General features: G+C 55.4%; 1 protein-coding gene across 1 annotated transcript in view; it reads right to left on the bottom strand.

Moving 5' to 3' along the window:
* Window positions 1-5,613: 5,613 nt before the first annotated feature.
* LOC143692444 (serine/threonine-protein kinase pim-1-like) overlaps window positions 5,614-11,302 on the bottom strand; it is a 29,716-nt gene continuing 24,027 nt past the window's right edge. Inside the window, exons 2-6 of the mRNA XM_077172678.1 lie at window positions 7,502-7,608; window positions 7,337-7,387; window positions 6,766-7,132; window positions 5,963-6,139; window positions 5,614-5,720 (exon numbers count right to left, since the gene is read on the bottom strand). Of these exons, the coding sequence (XP_077028793.1) occupies window positions 5,614-5,720; window positions 5,963-6,139; window positions 6,766-7,132; window positions 7,337-7,387; window positions 7,502-7,608 (809 nt within the window). The remainder of the gene's footprint in view (window positions 5,721-5,962; window positions 6,140-6,765; window positions 7,133-7,336; window positions 7,388-7,501; window positions 7,609-11,302) is intronic.

Here is an 11,302-nt window from a genome sequence, read left to right as displayed (position 1 = left end):
GTGCAGTGTCTCTTATTCTTGCCCAAGTATGCCCGGGCACAGTGCTTTTAACCCTTTCACAGCCAAGGACTGGAGAGCCACTCCTGGACACTGGGAATTCCTGCAGGTGCACCCACCTTTGCAGACAATGAGGCTCCAACCTCACTGTGAGAGGGCCCAGCTTTTACACTGTTAAACAAACAAGCTGACACCACTGCTGGTGTGGGAACATCTGGTTTCATTCTCCTGATTGGCTTCTCCCAAAGCCTGGCCAGGGCTCAAGGAGGAACCAAGGGAGGTGACTTTGATCCCACAGCCTCCAACAAAGCCAGATGGGATCTGGCCTGCTTTCTAAATACAGGAATGTAAATCCATATTTCACCAATGAACACATACAGAGATCATATTGCTAATAATGATTCATTGATGAGTGGATACAAATATTACCTTTGGTTGAAAGGTTCATCTGGAGCTCAGCTTTGCCTCAGGGCCTGTTGTTCAGGCCTCAGTCAGGGCCTGGTGAGGCCTCAGTGCTTCAATCAGTGCTTTGACCTACAGATGAACTGCAACCTTCAGAACAATTGCAATAACATAGTTTAAATTTAGGTATTAGGCACAAAAGCATCACCTCTTGTTCTTCAATTAAGTGCTGTTTGAGTTCATTACTCAGAGCTATAATTTTAATTCCTTTTAAAACATGCCTAATTAGTTGCTATTCTCTGTTCTTTATCAAATGCCCCTTTTTTCCTTGAGACTGTGTCTCTTTTCAGACAAGTCTCAGTACTCCATTTCCAGCACAAGGTGTCACAATAACTCCAACATGGAATCGTAACACACCAAGTGCTCACAATGTAATGATTGCAGTGACTGCCACAAATGCATTTCACAGCAGCCTCCAATTTGGGAGCCAATCCCACTATGAGGAATTTTCTTCTTTCTGCCTCTCTTCTCCTGATCTTTCTATTGAGGTGATTCCTGATTGTTGGACCTCAAACCCAGCACTGATAGACATTCCTGCAACATTCCTGTCCTGGCATAGCCCAGGATCCTCCCTGGCCAGCAAGCAGATAATCCAAGGCCGTGCAGTTCTGCAGAGCCCCATTTGTGTTTGTTGGAGCTCGCAGGATGTGCTGTTGGATATTTTAACAGCATCACTTCTTACTTCTTCTAATAATTGATTTAGTTCATTAATGTAAATTGGGTGCAGCCATGCACAGCCAGGGGTTTCCATTTCCCCAGTGGGCCATTGTTAAGGGCATGGAGCACATCTGGGAGATGGGTTCTCCATGGGCAAAGGTTCCCATCTCCTCATTTTTTCAACTGCTCTTTTAACAACCCCTTCACCCATTCAACCAATCCTGCAGCTTGTGGATTGTCTGGGATATGAAAAATCCAGCAGTCTTAATCACTGCATTTTTCACATTAACAGACAAAGCACTCTGCATCACAGTATCAGCAGATCCTGTAAAAACAGCCAATTTCATCCCTTCCTCATTTATTCCTTGTATACAATTCACAAAGTTTACCACTGACATTTGGGTCCTGGCCAGTCCTTTTCTGTAGAGTATTTAGTGTCAGAGTGAGCAGCCAAAGCTGACAAATTAGTATTGTCAGCATTATTTCACATTATCAATTTTTAAATACATAGATAAAAATATAAATTATTGTGTTATATTACATAATAATAATAATAATAATAATAATAATAATAATAATAATAATAATAATAATAATAATATTTCACTTGTCCAAATGAACCTGAGCTCAAGATTAAAACCTTCTGTCACTCCATGTGGGAGTGTTACAACAACAGTTTTTTCCTTCTGTTGCTGCTGTTTCCAATGTGTTGTTAACAAAATTCACCCTCGTTTTCCCACACCCACAAGTTCTATTCCTTTTCCATGTGCAATTTTTGGATGCATTTGAAGCCATCCAGGGGTTCAGCCTCTTTTACCCGACTGCCCCACTGCTCCCACGGGGCTCCGACCTCAGCCCACTCCAGAGCCAGGGAACTCCAGGGAAGGGCTTCCCATCTGGGAATTTCTGATGGCACTGATTCCTCACATTTACACTGAACAAGTGACATTTTGTTGGGATCTGACCAGACTGGGCCAGTTTTTTTGTGCCAGTGGGCAGGGTCAGCACCAAAGGCACAGACTCCAACTGAAGGAATCAGTGTCATTTCCTGCAGCTCAAAGCAGCAAAGAATCACAACAGCAGCAGCTCAGCAATGCACCCAACCATCCCCACCAAAGATTGCCTGCAGTGATTGAGAAAGATCCAGCCCCAGTTACCCTCAGCCTTTACCATCCCCCAGACCCACCCAGCAGCTGGGGAAGCTGTCACAGCCAAGGGCTGCAGAGCCACTCCTGGGCACTGGCAATTCCTGCAGGTGCCTCCAGCCACAGCTGAGGCTCCAACCCCGCTGGGAGAGGGCCCAGCTCTGACAGTGCTGAATGAACAAACTGACAGCACTGCTAGTGTGGCAACATCTGGTTTCATCCTCCTCTTGGCTCCCTCCCAAAGGCTGGCCAGGGCCCCAGGAGGAACCAAGGGAGGTGACTTTGACCATTCAGCCCCAAACAAGGCCAGATGTCAGATTTCATGGCCTGGTCTGGCTTCTAAATACACAAAGGTCAACACATGTTTCACTAAGGAGTGGCTACATCTATCACAGTGCTAATGACCATGCATATCTCATCAGGGAGCAGATAGAAAGATAACCTTTGGTTGGAAGGTTCATCCAGAGGCCACCTTGGGCTCAGGGCCTGCTGTTCAGGCCTCACTCAGGGCTGCTGTCCAGGCCTTGGCACTTCAGGGACGTGGTTTAGTGCTGGGCTTGGCACTGCTGGCTGAGCGGCTGCACTGGGTGAGCTCAGAGGGCTTTTCCAACAGAAAGGATTCTGTGATTCCATGATTCTATCCACTGCATTCAGCTGGGTCCATGTTAGCAGCATTCATTTGCTCAGAAAGTCTCCTCTTGCCCAGCTCCTGTGGCCTGAGGCTTCAGCTCCTTCAGCTCCTGATGCTGAGCTGCTCATGCTGAACGAGACGACTCAGAGAGAAGAGCACAGTCCATGCAATTCCTTCTGGGACACGGAGAGGGGAGGCTGTGCAAACAGGAGCATTGTTGGCTGTGGCCTCCTCTCTGCCCTTCACGCCTTTCAGTGCTTGGAACCAGCCAAGAGCTTTCTCCAAGAGTGCAATGGAGCAGCTGTTCCTGCTCCTGGCTCTGGCTCTCTCCAGTCTCTGCCCTTGCCTGCTTCTGTCCCTCGTGCTGTGCCCTCTGTTCCCCCAGGGCTGGCTGGCTGCTGCCCAGGACTGTGGCACTGGCACAGATCCAGTGCTCCAGAGCCTCCTTTCTGTGCCCTTGGAGCTGCCTGGGCACAGCAGCCTTTTCCATCTGCAAGCTCCCCATGGACAGGGAGTGCCCAGCTCCGTTCCTTGCACAGCCTCCAGAAGCCCAGGGCTGCCATCTCAAGTCCCTGCTGGCACTGGGGGCTTCCAGGTGCCTCAGGCTGCTGTGACACCGCTGCACACGGGAGGGAACAGGGGCAGGGGCTGTGCTGAAAGTCAGCTCCATCTGCTGCTGCTGCTGCTGCTGCTGCTGCTGCTGCTGCTGCTGCTGCTGCTGTGGGGTCATTTGTGCAGCCCTGGCCCAGAGTCAGGGATCACATCCTGCCAGTCTCTTCCAGCCCTGGCTGCTCAGAGGTTGGGCCTTGGAGCCTCAGGTGGGCAGAGGCAGCTGCTCCTGGTCCCTCTGTGTGCCCGTGTTCAGCAGTGCTGCTCCATCAGTCTGTGCCCAGCAACGGGGAAAAGCCTCAGCCCTGCAGGGCCAGGAGCTGCCGGGCTCTGCCTGAGCAGCTCAGCCAGCAGGAAGGGAGCTGCTCCACATAGGAACCAGGAGCAAAGGACATTCCTTTGATAGGACATGTTTTCTATTTAAAGGAAAAAAAAGAAAAAGGGAAAAAATAGGTAAATTGTAAAAGATAAGAATAAAATCCAAGTGTTAGTGAAAAAACATAACAATGTTAGTGAAAAAAACAAAACATAAATGCAAAGTTACATTCTTTGCATTAAGAGGTAAGTGATCTTTTTAAAAAGAGAACTCAGTTATTTACATTGTAAATGTGCTGATGGCATGGATCCTTCTTACTGATCTCAGCAGCCTTTTAAAAGATTTTGGGCTTTGTTTCCATCGTTGGTATTTGAAATTGTGATCAAAGCAAGAAGAAATTGCTTTGTGCCCTTCCAGCTCCAAGCAGGACTGGGAATGGAAACTCTGTCAAACCCCAAATCCTTCAGAAGATGCCCTTCCTTCTCAGCCTGGGAAGGAGCTGCACATTCCCTTTGAATCTGTCGGGGATTTCTTAAAGGCACCAAGTCCCACTTAGGGCTTTTTGCTCTGGTTTGGCAGTGCAGAAGGGCAATTCTCCATCCACCAGCTCCAGACTGCACTGCCTCAGGAGCACGGCCCACTCGCCAGCTTTGGCCCACTCGTGGCACTGCTAGAGGAGGAACAAAGTGCAACTGCACAATTCCAGCCAATCAAGAAGGAAGAATGGGACAGACAAAACACCCTGTGCAGATACAGGCGTTCAGCTGGGACTGTGGAGAGTTTGGGTCCTTGCCAATTGGATGTGTGTCCCCAGCTGCAATCTCTGGGCCTGCAGCAGAGTCTCACTCACCTGCCAAAGCAGAAAGCTCAGGCACTGTGCTCGCAACGGGCTCGTCTGATGCAGAGCTGTCAGAGCAATGTGAGGGCAGAGCCAGCCCAGCTGGGCCCAGGGCTGAGCCCAGCAGAGCCCTGGCAGAGCCCAGAGCAGCCTCAGCAGCCGCAGAGCCCGGCTGCAAGGAGAGAAAGCAGAAACCGCCCGTCAGCTGAGGGCTCCTGTGCCCTTGTGCCAAGGCCTGCGGTGCCCAGGCCATGCTGGCTGTGCCCAGAGCTGTGCCCAGAGCTGCCCATCCCTGCTGCCTTTGGCAGCAGAGCAGGAGGGCAGGACATATGCCCAGCCTGCAGCCAGCCACGGCACATCCAGCCCTCAGCAGCTGCCCAGAGCCAAAAAGCAGCTGGGCAGTGACTGAAGAATTCATTGCATCTGCCCCAGCAAAGGGGGAACCTTTGGTGCCCGGCCAGGCCATGCCAGGCCCAGATCTGGGAGCATCCCCCTGCCTGTGGACTCACCTGCAAATTGGGCCTGGAGCCTGGCTTTGAAGAAGGTGCCAGAATCCAAGTCCATCATCTTCAGCTGGCCAGGCCGAGGAAGAGATTGTCATCCTTGAGCTTGTCCTTGGTGTCTCCAGCAGCAGCCCCACCTGGTACAGCTTCTCCAGGGGCTCCTTCTCCTTCCCTGGGGCCAGACCAGGCTGTCAGGGCTCTGCCCAGGGCCCCAGCCATCCATGAACCAGACAAACCAAACCAGGGGGGATGGTGGCCACCACTGCTTGCCACACCAGGTCTCCAGCTCAGCTCCAGCCCAAGAGCTGCGTGTTCCCTTCTGCTGACCCCTGCTCAGAGCTACAGGCAGCACAAAACCAGCCTGGTTTGCTTTGCCACTGAGTGCCAAGAGATGTGTGGAGCTGGTACCTGCCAGGCCCCTGGATCCAACTGTGCACGTGGATCTCTCCCATCTTCTAGGGCAGAGGAACACCCTGCACCCAAGGATGGCAGAAAAGCTCTTCTAAGGATGGCCTGTCCGAGGGTTGCATGGACAAACACCTCTTAATGATATCCTGGCACTCTGGGGAGAGAAACCAGAAATCACCAGTCAGCTGGAGAGGTTGCCCCCCTGTTCCCGTGCCCAGGCCATGCTGGGTGTGCCCAGAGCTGGGCCTAAACCTCCCCATGGATGCTCTGTTTGGAGGAGAGCAGGAGAGCAGGACCTGTGCCACCTCCTCAGCAGCTGCCAGAGCGGGATGCCCACGAGCCCGATGCTGTCTCCCAGCACTGGGATTCCCCCCGTGCCCAGAGATGAGGATCCACCTTGAGAGAGCCATCGTGGGAACAAGATCCGCCCCCGGATGATCTCCTGGCCCCTCCTGAACGGGTGCTTGCCCATGACCAGGTGGCACAGCAGGAGGCCCAGGGACCAGATCGTCGCTGCCTCGCCGTGGTAGCGCTGGTGCTGGATCCACTCTGGTGGGCTGTAGGACAGGGTTCCTGTGGAACACAGACACAGCTCAGCAGGGGGATGCTGCTGCTCCCAGAGCCCGGCTCCAGCATCCCTGGCCATGTGGGGGCTGCCCCACAGGCACACGGGGTGAGCGCTGCCCTCTCACCAGCACCTGGGACTTGTGTACAAACTCGGGGCTGGAAAAGAAGCCACAGGTGCTGGAAGAGGGCAGCAGAAACCCTGGGAAGGCCCAACCATGACACACAAAGGAGAAACCCACCCAGTGGTGGAGAAAACCCACTCTCCTCCCCATCTGCATGGCCCCCAGAAATGTTAATAAGCCAAGGAAAACCAGGGGAGTGGAGCAGTCCAAGCCCTTCCTCGCCTGCACACCAAACCATCCGGGGAACGGGGTCAGACCCCCCTCTCTGCTACGCCCATGGGGGTTTGTGTTGGGCTGGCTGCCCCAGCTCCAGCCCCAGCTCCAGCCCCAGCCCAGGCCACAGTGGGTGCTGAAGGCTGTCGGCAGGGCTGGCAGCTGCCCCCCCTCACACCCCACCCAAATCAACTCGGCTCCAGCATCAATCCCATCCCGGCTGCAATAGGGGGAAGCCCCGGTGCTGCACCCAGGCTGGGCCATGAGATGCCCAGGAGCATCCCCTGGAGGGCTCACCTGCAAACTGGGTGTAGGCTGTGTCTTGGAGGAAGGCGCCACAGCCAAAGTCGATGAGTTTCAGCTGCCCGCTGGCCAGGTCGAGCAGGATGTTCTCGGGCTTGATGTCCCTGTGCAGGACCCCGCAGGCGGTGCAGTGCCGCACGGCCTCCAGCACCTGGCGGAACAGCGCCCGCGCCTCCTCCTCCGGCAGGAACCCCCGCTCCGCCAGGAAAGCCGAGAGCTCCTGGCACCGCTCCGGACGCTCCAGCACCAGCAGGAAGCTGTCGGGGAGCTCGAGCCACTCCAGGAGCTGAATGACAGCGGCACAGCCACGGGACACCTTGGCCAGCAGCACGATCTCCAGCGGCGCGCTGCTGCCGTCGGGCTGCGGGAGGAGCGCGGTGCCGTCAGTGGGGCTGAGGCCGTGCCGGGGCTCGGGGAGCCCTCAGCCAGCCCGGGATGCTCTGCACGCCCCGCTCAGCCCACGCCCGCTCTCCCCGCAGGGCTCCCGGCGGCTCCCACCCTGCCGGGCCCCGGCTCCTCGCCGCCCGGCCCGGCCCGGCTGCCGCCGCTGGCCCCGCTCACTCACCAGCTCGCCCCAGTGCCGGATGCGATCCCGCGGCACGCGTTTGATGGCCACCTGCGAGCGAGGGAGAGCAGCGGGCTCAGCTCGCCGCCCGTCCTGCCCAGCCCCATCCTCCGCCCTTCTCCTCCTCCTCCTTCCCCTCCGCCCGCCGCTGGCCCCGCCGCTCACCGGGGCGCCGTCCGAGAGCCGCGTCCCCGAGCAGACGCTGCCGAAGCCGCCGCGCCCCAGCAGCGAACCCACTCGGTACCGCTCCTGCAGGGCCTCGTGCGCCTTCCCTGCGGGCGAGACGCGGCTGTCAGCGCTCGGCCCGGGGCCAGCAACGGCCCCCGAGCGCCCCCCGAGCGGCCCGGGCCGGGCATCCCCACCCGCCCCGGGCCCCGGCGGCTCGGGGCCGGCAGCCGCGCTGCCGAGCGGCGGAGCTCGGGCCGAGGAAGCCGCAGCGGAGGCGGCGGGAGCGGCCGAGCCGCCTGTGTCCTCCGCGGGCCCCGGGAGGAGCCGGGGCCGGGGTCGGGGCCGGGGTGGGGGCCGGGGTCGGGGCCGGGGCCGGACTCGGGACTGGACCCTGCGTCGGGTCCGGGGCCGGGCTCGGGCCAGGCGGAGCCGAAGGGCGGCGATGCCGCCCCCGCACCAGGCACTGACGCCCGCCCAGCAGCGCCACCGCCAGCACGGCCAGAGCCGGGCGGAGGCGAGAGCGCGGCGGGACGGCCGGGGCCGGGCACGGGGCAGCCCCGCCCGGGGCCGGGGGCGGGCCGGGGGCATGGCCCGGCCCGGCAGGGGAGAGGGAGGCGGGGAGAGGAGAGGGACGCCGGGCAAGGGACCCCGAGAGAAGGGTGCCCGACCGCGGGAAAGGGAGAGAAAGAGTAAAAGATAAAGAGAAAGAAAGAAAGAGTGATCTAAAATATCTGTTCTGCTGCTGTCGCTGCTGCTGCTGTCGCTGCTGCTGCCGCCGCTGCTGCTGCCGCCGCTGCCGCCGCTGCAACTGAAGCACCGGGGCCGTTCGTCCCCGTGTCCGTTCCCCGCTCGCCCCACAAGCCCCACGTTCGAGCCCCGCGCGCCCCGGGCACAGCCCCTGAGTCTGTCCAAACACGGGAACTTTGCAGCGGTGAGCCCAGATGCAGAGCCCTGACTCCTGCACACTGGCACAGCAATCCCCTCGCTTGCTGCTCTGCATTGTCCTGGCTGAGGCTCAAACACTGTCGGGCCACCTTCCCTTGCTGTAGGATTCCTACCTGACCCCAACACTGCACTTACATCTCCAGTGTTGCCTTCCAGTAAAACCAGGGGAAGGAAAATGTGTGTGGCTCATGGTATTTTTGAGTGTCTAAAAATCACTAAGTCACCGATCTTAGAGGTGAAGTGCATCTGGAATTCCTGGGATGGAGAAGTAGTGCAACATGGAAAAGGGGAGCATAGAAATAAATAGAGGAAAAGATCTTGGATTGTTTCTTTCATTTTCATTTCACTTCTGGAAAGCTGTTTCAGTTTTCCAGGAATCTTCTCCTGTCTGCTCTTCCCAAGAATGTCTCATGGAGAACAAGGTCAAGCTTCTGTCACAAGATTTGCCAGCAGGAAATTATGCCACTGGTGAAATTTTCATTGTGACTGTTTGTGCTGGCTTAGGGCAAATTTGGGGAGGAAACCTCCAAAAGGGATCTGTCTAGAAAGCAAGTTCAAGCAGCCCCTCCCCCTACTAGTTCAGGAAAAGACTTCCCTTGAGAAAAGTGAAAAAACCCCAGTTTATTTAACAAGTAAAGTATTCACAAGCATGAAAATGAATAATATTAAATAAAACCTCTGACAGTGCTGAAGAGATGGCAAATTCAGAAAGTCCTTTTTGTGGGTTGTAGTTGGCTCACTCGGTCTCTTCTAAGTCCCTCTGGTGCTGGAATGCAGCGTCCCAGACCTTGGTGGGCCACAGGTGTGAGCTGCCGGTGTTTTTCTGGGTTTTCAGTCCAGAGCAGGTTTAAACAGTTCCAAGAAAAAGGAAAGTCACAGGACTTCTCTGCCTAAGCTAGCCTAAAACCAAATTGCTAGACCTGGGCTGTGAAGGCATCGGGAAATTTCCAAATCTGGGCACTGGCGGTCTCAGCAAACACGAGATCTGGATGGTGCTGGAGCCAGAACCTGGAAATTTCCAAATTTTGGCTTTCTGTGCCAGCAAATCACTGGACTTGGGCTCTGCCAGCACCAGGAAGTTTTCAGATCTGGGCGCTGGCACTGCCAGCAAACACCAGATCTGGGTGGTGTCGTTGCCAGCAACAGAAATCTGCTGGATTTGGGCTCCGCTGGCACCGGGAAATTTCCAAATCTGGGCACTGGCGCAGCAAACACAAGATGGAGCCAGTAGCAGAAAGTTGCCGGGTTTTGGATTTCTGTGCCAGTAAATTGCTGCTGCACTTGGGCTGTGTCAGAATAGGGAAATTTCCAGATGTGGGCACTGGCAGTGCCAGCAAACACCAGTGAAACCTTCTGGCCCTCGTCCAGACCATTGGCCAGTGGTTTCCCTGAGAACCAGCTCTGGCCACTTTACAGACAGAGACTGCTTTCATCTGGTGCTCTGGAAACAGAACTTTAATGAAGGCAAACACAACAAACAGGACGGCGTGCCACAGTAGAGAGAGCAAAGCAGAAAAAAGCCTGGGTCCAGGGTCTAGCAGGGATATTTATCCATTTATTTATGGGGAGGGGTTAAGGTGGGATCTGAGGGAAGGATCCAAGAGGAAGGAGGGATTAAGAATATTACAATTTTTGCAGTATAAAGTAACCAATGAAGAGGGTTTTCCCACGGCCTTAAGCCAAGGTCTCCCTCTTCTTTTAAACCAACCCCAACACACCAGATCTGGGCAGTGCTGGGTTTTGGCTTTCTTTTCCAGACAACTGCTGCATTTGGGTTGTGGTGGCACAGGGAAATACCCAGATCTGGGCACTGGCAGTGCCAGCTAACCGCAGATCGGGGTGGTGCCGGTGCTATCACCAGAAAATTGCCGGGTTTTGTCTTTCTGTGCCAGCAAACTGCTGGACTTGGGCTGTGCTGCCACTGGGAAACTGCTGGATCTGAGCACTGGCAGTGCCAGCAAACACCAGATCTGGGTGGGGCCCGCACCAGGTATTTGCAAGGTTTTGGCTTTCTTTGCCAGAAAATTACTCGACTGGGGCTGTGCCGGCACCAGGAAATTCCCGCATCTGGGCACTGGTGGTGCCAGCAAACACCGGATCTTGGCATTGCCAATGACGGTAGCAGGGAATTGCCAGATTTTGGCTTTCTTTGCCAGAAAATTGCTGGACTTGGCTCTGCCAGAACAGGGAAATACCCAGATCTGAGCACTGGCAGTGGCAGCAAACACCAGGTCTGGGTGCCTGTATTGGCATCAGGGAATTGCCAGATTTTGGCTTTCTGTGCCAGCAAATTGCTGGACTTGGGCTGTGCCAGCCCTGGGAAATTTCCGGATCTGGGCACTTGCACAGCAAACACCAGATCTGGGTGGTGTGTTGTAGTGTGTTTTTATACTTTGAAATATTTGGTAGTAGTTTTGTTTTCGAATCCCTGTATTTTTCCCAAATGGTTCATCCCAGATGGTACCCTCCTCCCTTTACCTGTGTAATCCCTTTCCCTTGCTGAGATCATCCCCAAATCCCCACCCTGGCTTTCTGTCAATCACTCAGCATCCCATCCCCTCCATCCAGAAGCTTCATTCCAGGATGTTGAGTGATCAGCCAGAGGCCAGGGGTCAGCCCCCCAAGCCCTGCCCCATATGCTGTCCTAAATGTCCATCCCCCAGTACCCATCCCTTAGGGTCACTTCTTGGTTAGTCAAATGTTATCTACTTTGGGTTTCCACCTCCCTTTAAATGTAACCTTGGCACATCTCCCGGGGCTGTGGGCAGGAGGCCCCTGAGGTGTAGGGGCTCCTTTGGGACTCCTAGAATAAAACCTTGGATTAAGCCCTGCTAAGAGTCGGCCCTTTATCTT

Source organism: Agelaius phoeniceus (genome assembly GCF_051311805.1).
Source record: "Agelaius phoeniceus isolate bAgePho1 chromosome W unlocalized genomic scaffold, bAgePho1.hap1 SUPER_W_unloc_1, whole genome shotgun sequence".
Lineage (NCBI taxonomy): Eukaryota > Metazoa > Chordata > Aves > Passeriformes > Icteridae > Agelaius > Agelaius phoeniceus.
The sequence above is the reverse complement of the archived record's forward strand: the minus strand, read 5'-3'. Positions and strand labels throughout refer to the sequence as shown.